Source organism: Manis javanica, chromosome 10, assembly GCF_040802235.1.
Source record: "Manis javanica isolate MJ-LG chromosome 10, MJ_LKY, whole genome shotgun sequence".
Classification (NCBI taxonomy): domain Eukaryota; kingdom Metazoa; phylum Chordata; class Mammalia; order Pholidota; family Manidae; genus Manis; species Manis javanica.
In genome coordinates, this window is record NC_133165.1 from 59,875,229 (window position 1) to 59,888,699 (window position 13,471).

Sequence of the window (13,471 nt, forward strand, 5' to 3'; positions counted from 1 at the left end):
GGGATTTATGGCTGTTTGGGGAGGGGCCTGAGGGTCCGCCGCAGCTGTGAAGGCCTGAGGCGGGGGGCGTTCCCTCCTCATCCCCAAGCGTCAGGGCCTTGCCAGACTATCACGGTCAATGGCACTGCGATAGCTCGGGGAAGAGTGGCCCACCCCAGGGAAATTTTGCTTAAAAACTTTCAGCACTGATGGAAGGGATGGTGAATGCGTTTATGACTGTCGGAGGAGGGGCCTGAGCGTCCGCCGCAGCCGTAAAGGCTTGAGGCGGGGATTTATGGCTTTTGGAGGAGGGGCCTGAGGGTCCGCTGCAGCCATGAAGGCCTGAGGCGGGGAGCGTTCCCTCCTCATCCCCGAGCATCAGGGCCTTGCCGGACGATCACGGTCAATGGCACTGCGATAGCTCGGGGAAGAGTGGCCCACTCCGGGGGGAAAACTTACCTAAAGGCCAGAGAGGAGTGGTGAGTGTGATGAGCCAGCGCCGGAAAAAGAGGACGAGGGCAAGCTGCTGCTGGTGTCGGGGGAAGACGGGGCCCAGTTGGGGTGTCCCGTCTCCCGGGTTTCGGCACCAATGAAAGGAAAGGAGCGACACATAGCAGCAATTCACCGGAGAGTTCCGCTTTATTAGGGAAAGGTGCTGGGTTATATAGGAGGGGGCATGAATTGATTGAGGTGTCACTTCTACGGGGCTGGTGGCTGTTGGCTAGGTGCTGGGATTGGGAGGGGGGTGAGAGGTGATTGGGCTTCAGGTGGCGCCGGCGGGAACTGAGGACCCCGAAGAGAAGCTGGAAGTTTGCCATCTTACTGGTGGGGACCCTTCAGCTGTTTTGTGAGTGATCTCTTTGTATTTTTTCCTAATTGTTTGTTGGATTGAGACTGACTTTTATCACTTGTTTTTATTATCTGTGCAGGTTCACTTCTGGTATCGTCTCCATTTTCAGTTGGAATTTTTTCTCCTTCTACACCTGAAGTCTTACCAGCTGGCAATATTGGCTGTTCTACAAAACTACATGAGGAAATTTTATCCCTGACTATATTCAAATGGCGCTGAATATATTCTTCATGTGGTGCTAATGCCAGTGTTTCAACCAGGCATCTTTCAGCTTTTAATAAGTCCTTCTCTTCAAAATAAACAACACAAAGATTGTGTTTTCCCTGCATATTGCTTGGATCCATCTCCAAAATCTTTTCAAAACATTTTTTTGCTTCAAGAATATCTTTCTTTTGATTCATAAGAATGTCTTTTAAAATGAGACCCTTAATATGATCAGGATAGTATCTGAGTAACTCTTCCAAAACTGGCAAAGCCATTAATTCTTTTGTAGTCTGAGAATACAGGAGAGCCAGATTAAACAAAGCACTTCTGAAGTCGGCTTGCAATTTATGGCTTTCTTCATCCACATCTCTGCTTCAGTGTCCTTTTTGTCATCCATGGCAAGCATTCCCAAGTTGAAATAACAATTAGCATCTTGTGGCTCTTCATTTATATAGCTTAGAAGTCGTTTCCTAGCTTCAGGTCTGAGTTTAACCTCACCTAAAAATAGTTTTTTCAAAAAGAAAAAAAAATTTGTATTGTTAGCAAGTGAACTAAGTCTGAGGAACAAAGCCACTTTATCTGTGTTTATCTAGTTTACAGAGACAGCATCAGAACAACTAACTGCTGTATCTAAATCCAAAAGCACAAAGCAAAAACCATGAAGTTTTTCATGAGAAAGATAATGTCTGAAACACTGAGATGATAGCTCATTTCCTTTCCTTTAAAGCAGTAAGAATTGCTCAAACACCAAAAGAGAAGCATCTCCTTATGGTATAGAATCTGAGAGCAGCAGCAGAAGAAAAGACAATCAAGAGGAAGAGGCAAGGGATTTGCCAACAAAGATGTATTCAATCTTGACTTTATGCACTGAACAAGTTATTTAACTTCTCTAGGTTATCCTACTGATTTTTCTAAGTATTACATGAGACATATAAAAAGGCTCTAATAGTAACTATTGTATAAACAAAATGTTTCAGTCTTACAAAATCAGACTTTTTTCTACATTACTTCAATTTTTTAGGACTTTTAAAGGTACAAATAAACCATTCAACATAAAGCTTACAATGTAAATATAAATTAAGATTTAGGAAACAAATAGTCATGAAACAGTTCTATTACAAATAAATACAAAGACATTTAAGTTCTACAATTACATCCCTTATGGAGCAATCTTGTGTTGGACAATTTCATGATTAGCATTAGCTAACCTTACAAAAATATTAGTTTCTCTCTAAATTTCTTTTTTTGAATACCAGGCATGAACATCTCCCTCTATTCTTTAATTTGACAATATAATGAATGAAGAAAATTTCAGAATAAATCAGTAGGCTTAAGTTCTTATCTTGGACTAGTTAGTAAATTAGCCATATGACGTTATGCTGGATTTTAGATCAATCTGGTCCTTACTCTACAATCTACTAAACAGAAGATGGGCAAAAGTAAATTCAAAGGTCCTCTTTAGCTCTAAAATAATATAATTTAAAGAATTAATTTAAAAATGTAAATATGGAGATTTTTCCAAACATAAAAATTAAGATTATAAATTATACACACTGCTTTCTGAAGTAGTACTAAAATTCCTATATATCAAATATCTTGATTTATTGTGAAGAATAAATTACTTTTGCTACATTATAGGAAATTAAAATAATATCTCAGAAAATAGTAAACTGGATATAAAATGGTACCAAATTATTTGGTCTTATAAATCAAGAGAATACAAAACACAAACTTTTCTAAAACATATAATATTCTTGGCTCCCTAGGAATAATTATGTAAAATAATTTTACAAGTTCAGATTACTTGGCCAGCATACTATTTATATTTAAGAGATTATATATTTCCATGTGTAAAATCCCAAAATAGATTAGAAAGGCATTGCTTACTTAACAGACTGCCTGACAAATCAGCCTTAACATATTATCAGAAGAACTAAGAATTAATAATGTCATATATGTTAGTGCACCCTACTTGAAAAGTTTACTCCAAGGATTTTAAATATTTTCATATAAATCATTTATGCATTTGATATAAACTGTCCACTCATAAAAGACTTGCTACATGTAGTATAAACTTTTATTGCATTTCAAACTACAATATGTTTAAATATAGAAATTTTTGAGAAAACATACCTGATTCTTGCATTAATATAGCAGAATTAAATAATGCTAGCTTATACTTTGGATTTAGTTCTAAAGCATGATTAAAGTTTTTTAGGGCTTCATTTGGTTCTTTAAGTTCAATATGAACAATCGCCAAGTTGTACCAAAGATCTGCATTACTTCTATTCAGCTCTAGTGCTTTAAGATATGCTTCTTTTGCTTTAAGAGGCTTATTCATTTTTAAAAGCAATTCTCCTCTGTGGAAAAATCAAACACAAGATTTACTTACAACACCACCGTGTCAGTTTGTAGATATTATTTTTTTATTTATTTAGTATTAAGGTTTTCCCACACATTCAGAGCTTTCCTTTTTCCTTTAAAGTTAGGCTCTTTAAGTTTTCTTTCAAACATAATAAGTACCTGAAGCTGTCCTCAACCTCAACTCAATGGTTTAGCAAATTTGGCTTGATAGGTTTCCAATATTAAAGGAAAAAGCATGCCTAACTTTAGAGGGTAGGATGTGGGGAGTTATCCGAGAAACGGGGAGAGAAAATACATTCTTTAAATATTTCTTAAAAGGACTAGACTAGCTCAGAAAACTAATGTCAACCAGAGTGGGAGATCGATTTGTCAGGAGATGAAGTAATAGCATCTGAAGAAGGAAAATAATAAATACAGTAGTAGTGATGGGGAAATTCCAGTATTCAAATCTATGTTACAAGTCTCACTACACAAAAAGCAGAACGTTTGAAAATTTTTATCTCTTCTTATATTAACTTAGTCTTATTTAATATATTCTTATAAAATCACCATTCATTAAAACAAACAAAAAAGAATTTAAAAAGCTGATCAGGTTGGGTGGGAATGCACTAGTGCCATCTGCAGGTACTTTTGAGAAACACATTTGGAACTGAGCATCACAATTAAAAAACATTACAAATCTTTCTAATATGGTTCTATTTTATGTTAGAGAACTTATGAAAGTCATTTTTCTCTAGTACATATGGACAAATTAATTTAAGTAGCAATATAAGAATAACTTTTCTTATGATACTATTATTTCCTAAAGTATCAGTATAGGAATGAAATGAAAGAACTATTAATATTCTCAATTAAACCAACTTCTAGAATGAGTGCTGGTCCAAAATATTATTTTCTTAAGGCAGAGACTGTCGAATAATTCTTTATAGGTTAAAATGACAGGTTTTATTTATAAATGTAATCCCACTAAATTTAGCAAGTTTCAACAATTGCTTGGTAAGGAGAAACAAAGACAGCTTCCAACTTAGGAAGAGATTTTTATTTCAAAAACTTAACAAATTCTGAATACATTTTACTCATAGGTATAATGTTATAAACTATTATTAGGTTTCTGAGCCAAGTTAAAAAACAAAGTTTAACATATAATTTTCCTCAAGTATAATAATGAATGATAACACTTACATGGGAAAGCATATCAATTTCTAACATGTGATGCCAAAATTTTTTTTACTGACAACTGAAAAATTTCTTTGTGGTAAAGGCATCAATTACCAGTCAATTCTCAGTATTTACTTAAGAAAGCTCTTGAGAGTTGGGTATTGTAAGTAATTATTATAAAATGTTATATTTCAGGTGTCTTAAGTAAAAATGAATTTGGTGATGAGGAGCAAATGAAACTAAGAAAGACCTACCTTTTCTTTCATTTAGAATCTGAGTTATATTAAGGTGTGAACTATAATCCAATAAACAGTGATTTAGTCCTAACAAAAATCTTATATTTTTGTGTATTTACTTCAAATTTTTTAGGACTTTCAAAGGTAAAAATATACCATTAAACATAAAGTCTACAATGTAAATATAAATTCAGATTTAGGAAACAAATATTTTTAAGTTATGGACTCCCTTATCAATTTCAAATTAAATCAACTAAATTGACTGGTAGTCTAAAACAGGCTAAGTTTCTATGCTCTTGGTTGCCAATTAAGACTACTAAAAGAAAAAAGAAAACCAACTTGGTTAAGATAGTCAAAATTTTATGCAGATAGATGCAGCTTCAAGCTCCTATAATCATAGCCTAAAGTGAACTACAATACCTGCTAATGTAAGCTTGCTTAAGTCTGGCCTCATGCTCATCGCTTGTCAATACAGCTGATCTGCTTCTTCCAGTCGGGACTCATTTGCTCGGATCAGGTTGGCCAGATTGATAGGTGGTTAGGGGCAATTCTGGCTGCATATTTTTTACCAGGAATAATCTGTTCAGAAGAAAAGGCATTTTCATAATTTGATGCTTCAAGTACCAAATTTAAGTAAAAAATAAGTATTCCTGGTTGCTTGCTTAAAATAAAAATAGAACATAAAAAGATTATGCTACAAATCTGCAAAGAAGTAAAAAGCTAACCTTTTCAAACAATATGGCTTCTCTCTCACTTACCAACTTTACATTTCCTGTATGGCCCCGGAAGATGACTGGTTAGCCAGAGACGGGTAAGATTCCTCAAGGGAGGAACAACCTAAGACAGGCACAGTTGCAGGGGGGCCATCAGGTGAGAAATTGGGGAACAACAGTGGTGAAGCTTAGAACCTCCCCGCCCCCCCCCCCCCCCCCCCGTTTTGAGAGAAAGCTTCTGCATCCGTGGATGTTTTAAGGCCGTTGTCTAGCTCGGATTAGCACATAGTCTACAGGCACACACCTGATCATCTACAATTGCTCTCTTACAACACTAAACTATGTTTTCTACCTTTATCTTGCATCTACCTGCCACTTCAGCATTTTACTAAAAATAAAAATAATAATAATAATAAAGGGAGAAATGTGGGATCCACATATAAATCAAATATAAAAATCAAATGAATATTCATATTTGACCTGATTGTTTATAGTTCATAATGCGTGATCAAAACCGAAAGTTTCTGTGATGAATGCCCTTGTACTGTTCACCATGTAAGAACTTATTCACTATGTAAGAATTCGTTCACCATGTAAGAACTTGTTCGTTATGCTTCAGAAGATTGGAGACTGACGAGAACTAGGCTTGAGATGGATTAATGATTGTGCATTGAGCATTGACCCCCCTATACAGAATTTTATTGTTGTTAACAACCATTTGATCAATAAATATGAGAGATGCCCTCTCAAAAAAATATATATATATATACCTAAAGTAAGACATTGACAGTTTTTATATACCCAACTTGCTGATTTTTATAATTTTACTAATGTAAGTAACCACTTCATATTGAAAATTGAAGAAACAAAATAAGGCATGTTTCACACAAGATAGCAGAATACTGCTTCTGTACCTTAGCATTACTTTGCATAATATTGATGGGTCACAATCATTTAACAGAGGCTTAGAAAATAATAAAAATAAAACAGCCCCCTTTAAATAATCTTTTATTCTATAAGAATTTCTAAAATTTTAACACTGCACACTGAAATAAAACATCACAAAAATGCTTAGGTTCTTTTTGCCATTTTGAAAATGGGATGGCATATGGTTTTCACATTATAAAACCATTTAAAAGGTAGGACACCAATAACAAGCACACAAATAACTGTGGAAGGAAGGAAACTGGTTGACATTAGGACCTCTGTTTCTATGGACATCTGCTTCCATATTTTGTTACTCTGATTTGTTTTATGTATCTAACCGAATAAATTTATGTAAGTTGTTCTTTCACCTTCATAAATTTGAGTTTCCTAACAGTTCAAGGGGGAAAGAATGTCTTCTTTTTATTACGCTTTATTAGTGAAATTTAAATGCAGAGAGGTATATACACTAAAAAGAGTACTTTCCCAATGGATCACAAATGGATGATTTGTAATGAAGAAATACTGAATTTTAAAAAACACTATCATCAAACAGTTCAGTATGATATCAATTTATATGTCTGAGATTTAAGTGTTTTCCCTTTAATAAAAAAGGTAATAAAATAGTAAGAGTATATAATTCACTTTCCATTTCCCGGAAGTACTTGATAAAAATAAATAGCTGGCTGTGAAACAGAGATGTTTTTAAACGTGTAGCCCTTTTCTTTTTCTTTGTAGTTAACATACAATATTACATTAGTTTCAGGTGTACAACACAGTGACTCAAAAGTTACATATTACAAAATGCTCACCATCTGTAACTATAGGTAAGTATTGGTATCACCTGTCACTATAAGTCATTATAATATTAATGACTACATTTCCTATGCTGTACTTCATACCTATGACTTATGTTACAATTGGAAGTTTGTACCTCTTCAACCTTTTCACCTATTTCACCCATCCCTCTCCCCTCCATCACGGCAACTAGCATTTTGTTCTGTACATCTGCGACTCTGTTTTTGTTCTGTTTATTCATTTGTTTTTTAGATTGCACATATAAGTGAAATCATATGACTTATCTATTTCACTTAGCATAATACTCTCTAGGTCCATCCATGCTGTTGCAAATGGCAAGATTTCATTCTTTTTTAGGGCTAGGTAATATTCCTTCATATATATGTTATACATCTTCCTTATCAATTCATCTATCAATGAACACTTAAGTTGCTTCCATATTTTGACTACTGTAAATAATGTTGCAATAAACAGGGGTGTACATATCTTTTCAAATTAGTGTTTTTGCTTTCCTTGGTAAATACCCAGAAGTAGAATCATTGAATTGTCTATTATTTCTATTTTAAGTTTTGAGGAATCTCTATACTGTTTTCCACAGAGGGTGTACCCATTTACATTCCCACCCATAGTTTTCTCCACAGTCTTGCCAACACTTGTTATTTCTTGCCTTTTGATACCAGCCATTCTTTTAAAAAACATATTCCCGATTAAATTCACGGCTGCTGTAAAGCAATTTAAATTGAAAGAATTGAAAGTGTTAAATTCACTCAAAGATGTTTGATGGACTGACTGAAGCCTAAGCTACCCAATGAGAAAAGCAAAATCTCAAAAAATCTACTGGTTCTTGGATAAGTACTGTCTCTAATGATTCACTTATTTTAGAAGTTCTAATATGTTCTGTATTAATTTTTGCCAGTCTAGTTAATATGATTAACATAATTTCCTTCTTCCAGTGGTATAAACTCTCTGTAAAAGGAAAATGGTACTAGAAAGAGCAAAGAGTTTGGAGACAAATGCTTCACTTCCTACTTCCTATGTAATATAAAGAGAACTATTCAATAACCTTGTTACTCTGTTTCTTATTAAATAATAACTACTTACTTATTGTTGATACACATATGACATCTTAGTTAATAAGTGCTTAACATGGTACCTGGTATACTTGGTAGATACTCCTCCTCTAAACTACTTATCCCTTTCAGAGGTCTTCAGAAAATATCATCATAAGAAAAATAACATGTTTAGAACTATACTTAAAACAGTTATACCTAAGGTCACAACTGCCCCTTTTTATACACATGAAATATAATTTATATAAGCCTATGTTTATTTCATTGGCACTATTCTCTATATTTTATTTAGGTTACATTGTACGAATCCTTATTGTACTGGCCAAAACTTTAATTCACCTACCCCTCCATTTTTTTTTTTTTTGGCAGAACCTGAGTTCTACATGATTCTACAATATATCTGTTTTGCATTTATTTGAGCAGTAAAGCATTCTTAGAAATGGTCCCAAAGCAGAATAGATTAATAATATCATTATAAATTCATGATCACCAACTTCAAATTGATCCTTAAGACTGCCCAGAGTCTTAGGTCTTTGGTAGGCTCACTCCACTCTCCTTATTTTTAATCTTGACTATTTTTCTCAAACTTTTGGCCCATGTCACTTTCAGCAGGTGATCACATGCCCAAACATAAAGAGAAAACCAAAGCCATTAAAGAGTACCTTCAATTCCCTGCTATTAAACCTACCAACATCCACATTCATGCTCATTTCCTTCCTTCTTGTAACACAGAAGTGAGTCCGGTCAAGCCTGAACTCTATACCCCTCTGCTCCTCACAAATATCAGTATTATCATCCCTTATTTCATTTACTCAACCACTTTCTAATCAACTGTATTCCTAAAAAATATTCTCATTGGACAATGTATCTTCAAGTTTCCTTACCTATCCATTATATACTTTGGGTATAAAACAAGTTCCCACACCCTTAAGGAAAAGATTTTTGTAGTCAGGGCAACAAGTGGCTGGTTTTAACTCCACTTAATCGACATTTCAACTCAATGAATATGTTTATGCAAGCCAAAGCCATCAGTGTTATCCCCTTGCTTCTACAAGTCAGCCAACTGAGTACTCCAATGAAAGTGATTTTTAATGCCAACAAATCAACAATCTCCCCTTAACCCCACATCAACCTGCTTCAAAATTTGAAGATCCGTCAATTCCAGATCTTTTTACTTCCCCAACAGCTACATAAGATCGGCAGTTTGTTGTGCTTGAAGCCACTGCTTGACTGGCACAGTCCTTTCTTACTTAGGTGGGCAATAAACTCAGGCTTGTCTCTCATTCTTTGAAGTATGCAAAGTGAAACTACCCTATAGACTCATCTACACTAGAAATCTTCCTTTTCTCATCTCCTAATCAAATCACACCACTGAAATAAATTTAAGTTGATTATTTTTAATCTTGACTATTTTTCTCCATCTTGACCAATCTTGACCATCTATAAACGGTCAAATCCAACTGATCTCACTTTTGTACTCAATGGCATTTGTTAGTGTTAACCATTCCATTTTTTCTTGAAATACTTTGATACCTTTCTATGCATGTGGTCTATCTCCTATTCAAGTCCATTCTCCTCTACACATCATCTAAACATGGTTTTTCAAGATATAATTATAGGCCTCTTCTCTTTCCACTCTATTTACCCCCTTCAACTATTTTCTGAGGGAGAATTAAGACCAATTATACTCAGGCATTCCTTATGTGTATGAATTAACCTCTATTCTATCCATCTAGAATGGTACTAGTTAGTTACCATCTTGAGGGAGTAACAAAAACCTCAGGGGAGAAAGGCTGCTCTATAACCTCTCCATAGGTCTTCTTATCCACATCCTAGTTTCAATTACTATTTCCGTACCAATCAATCAAATTTCTATGTGCAGCTCAGACTTCTTGACCTTTAGGTACAAAGTGCTATTCCAAATCTCCATAATGTTTCAAAGACACCTAAAATTCCAAAGACAATAGTAAATATAATCTTTCCCCCAAGCCCTATATTCTTTTGATCTTCTCTACACCTCAGCAATTAGCTTCAAATTTCTCTAGAATGCAAATTCTCTGGAAACGGGGACCTTATATTTCTTTTTATCATAACCTCAGAGCCTAAAATGCTACCTGGTACACAGGCAGCAATGAAACATTTTTACTGGATGAATAACTAAGCCTAGTGGCTACAGCCAGAAATAATACATTTGCAGTGTACTTTCTGGCATACTATAAATGCTCAAGAAAATGTTAAAGAGTATTATTGTCTTCAATAATTTAAAGCAAGAGGCAACAGAACTGCTGTTAGAAGTAACAGGAGAGTGAGAAAATTACAAAGAAACAGGTTGCAGAAAAACAATAAAATGACTTTACAAATAATCATTTACTGAACATAGTAAGAAATAGCTCAGAGAATAATGAAAATTTTGCTAATGAGAACTGAAAAGGTATATACTTCTAGCTGCATCTTATACAATACTCTGTACCAAGAAAACAAAGCATGTAACATGATCCATTTCTGCAAAAAGTGTGTAAGTTAGTTGGGTAAAGTAAATAAATATAAGAAAATGATGCCAGAAGGGATGCTTCATCACTTCAGAGTTCCTACAGAATTAGGGAAATTCATATCAGTTTTTAATTTTACACTGAATATACATGTCAAATTATGCCTGCATACCCAATTCTGATATATAATTTTAGGATAAGCTAAAATAAGTTTGTAAGTTAGGATGATGTTGAATAAAGAAAGATGCTTGTGATGAATTAAAGGCAGTTTCTTAATTAATCAACTATACGTATTATCTGCAAAAATAAGAAAGTTTCTTACCATTTAAACAGTCTTGGAGGAATCACCAGGATATCTGAGACTAAATACTCCCAAAGCCCCCAAAAAGCAAAAGAAAGCAAATACGGCAACTTTTCGAATATCTAGAAATGACTCTGTAAGTGGCATTGTTCCCATGGTCCAATCACAGCAGAGCTCTGAAGGATATAATAGAAGCCAAGCATTCAAAGGAAGGAGGTAGTTAAAAGTTAAAAACTGCCTTGTAGGAGTTGGGCTTACAGCATCTGGGTTGTCAAACCTGTATAAAGAATGAAAAATAAAGTTATTTAAACTAAGACAGTTTTAAAAACACAAAATTTATAACATAAATAAAATACTGAACAATAACCTCATTAAATATGACACATTTTTTTATGGATACCTCAGATTCTTGCCAGAGTTCAAACTGTCTAACCTTATGAAATGTCTAATTGAAAAGAATAATATTTATGAAAAACTGATAAAGGGTAAGTAGGTTATTTATTTCAAGTGTATTATTAGAACAAATCAGACATGCATACCGTAAAATTTTATGACACACTGCAGAAGTGGTTTCATTAAATTATGGGTTTCTCATTAAAAGTAATAAAAATTTTGTAAGACTCATTGTTGTATGTGTTGTACGAATGCTTCTGAAAACACTCACCAATGTTTTTCTACATGAGATGCTTCTTTCAGCACTAAATCATAGTAAGAATGTCTCCTAGAAAAAAATTATTATGTTTTGCTCTTGTCATGGAGAATACTCTTATCGCCCACGAGCTTTTCCTCTTCACTTAGACTTCCAGGGAACTAAAAACCAAATTTCCAGTGTAGAGTTACTAACTGTATAGGCCTATGTTACATTTTATATTACTTTATCCTAGTATATATTAATATAAGCTTATATCCTAGCTTATATTTCCCCAGGACATCATATATTAAACGTACATTTTATTAATTTAATCTATTTCCTACACACTAAGTCAAATAATTTATTTTAAAGTATTTCAAACGAACAGCTTTAATTTTCTACTTCTTTAGGCTATGTTCTAAATTCTACTGGCTATATTAGTGTATAGTCCTTTAAGAACCCAATTTCTCACTTTAAAAATGACTAGGTCATTGAAAAACTATCCTCTACCACTTATTTGACTCAGTCTTCTTTTAATCAAATCACTGAGAGAAAGTGAATACTATTTGAATAAGTAGTATCTTTAAAAACTTTCACATTTGAATATCTACATATATGAAAAATAGTTGAGTCTTGAGAGTCAGGGCGTCAATTTTCAAAATAACCAAGAGAACTGAATTCAAAGTTTTCTTTTTTACTGTAATCACTCTTCAGCTATTTAGGATATATAGGAGAACTGATTTAATAACTGAACTGCAGAGAAAAAGCACATGTCAAAGCAAAGCAAATCTTACATGAAACGTTAGTCACTTAAATAAAACTGAATAGGGAACTAGTGTAAATTCCATTTTAAATTTTAGTGAGAAGATGAAACGCAAAAACAATGCTAAATGCATAGAGATTGTTAAAATTCAGTATAACTTGCTTTTGGCTTTAAACAACTAAAAAACTGGAGAAGTTACATAAACTTTTTTTTAACACACTGAGCATCAGGCAAAACGGTCAGTGATACCTGAAAGAAGAAAAACAAATAAGGGAGCCCAGACTGAAGAGTTTAGTACCTGAATAGTTTTTTAGTCTACAGAGCTGTGAGCAGGAACCCTGGCAGAGCCTCGTGGTAACCCTGAGTTGAGAAGATGGAGCTGGGAGCCCTAGGAACCCAGGGAGCTGGAGTTTGTGGGCGGAATACCAGAGAGAAGGAAGCTGTTGAAAAAGAGAACGCAGGAGATCTGTACAGGGTCTCTCTCCAGTTCCCCGTCCTGTAAGAACGGGTAACGTGTACATGTGAGGATAGACCCAAGGTCAGTACGGTGGGTTGAATCACATCTCCCAAAAATTCTTGTCTACCCAGAACCTCAAAATGAAACCTAATTTGGAAATAGGGTCTTTGTTAGTGAAATTATTTAAGATGAGGTCATACTGAACTAATAGGACCTAAATCTAATAACTGGTGTCCTTATACAAAGAGGCGAGAATAAAGGAAAACACACAAGGAAGAAGGCCAGTTAAAGATGGAGCGATTGGAATGATGAAGCTGCCAAAGATTGTGGGAACCACCAGATGCTAGGAAAGAGGCATGGAACCTCCAGAAGGAAGAGCCTTCAGAAGGAACCAACTGTGCCTGACACCTTGGCTTTGGACTTCTGGCCTTGAGCACTGTGACAGAATAAATTTCTGCTACTTTAAGACACCCAGTTTCTGGTAATTTGTTTTAGCAGCCCTAGGAAACCTGATACAGTTAGGAAAGTATCTCT

The 13,471-nt window shown here is 34.6% G+C and overlaps 1 protein-coding gene across 1 annotated transcript in view; it reads right to left on the reverse strand.

The window, feature by feature from the left end:
• Positions 1-433: 433 nt before the first annotated feature.
• Positions 434-13,471, reverse strand: part of LOC108399616 (protein O-mannosyl-transferase TMTC3-like) — a 46,660-nt gene continuing 33,622 nt past the window's right edge. The window contains 6 exon segments of the mRNA XM_073214272.1: positions 434-1,382; positions 1,385-1,531; positions 3,167-3,393; positions 5,212-5,233; positions 5,236-5,325; positions 5,328-5,511. Of these exon segments, the coding sequence (XP_073070373.1) occupies positions 799-1,382; positions 1,385-1,531; positions 3,167-3,393; positions 5,212-5,233; positions 5,236-5,325; positions 5,328-5,511 (1,254 nt within the window). The 3' untranslated portion in view covers positions 434-798.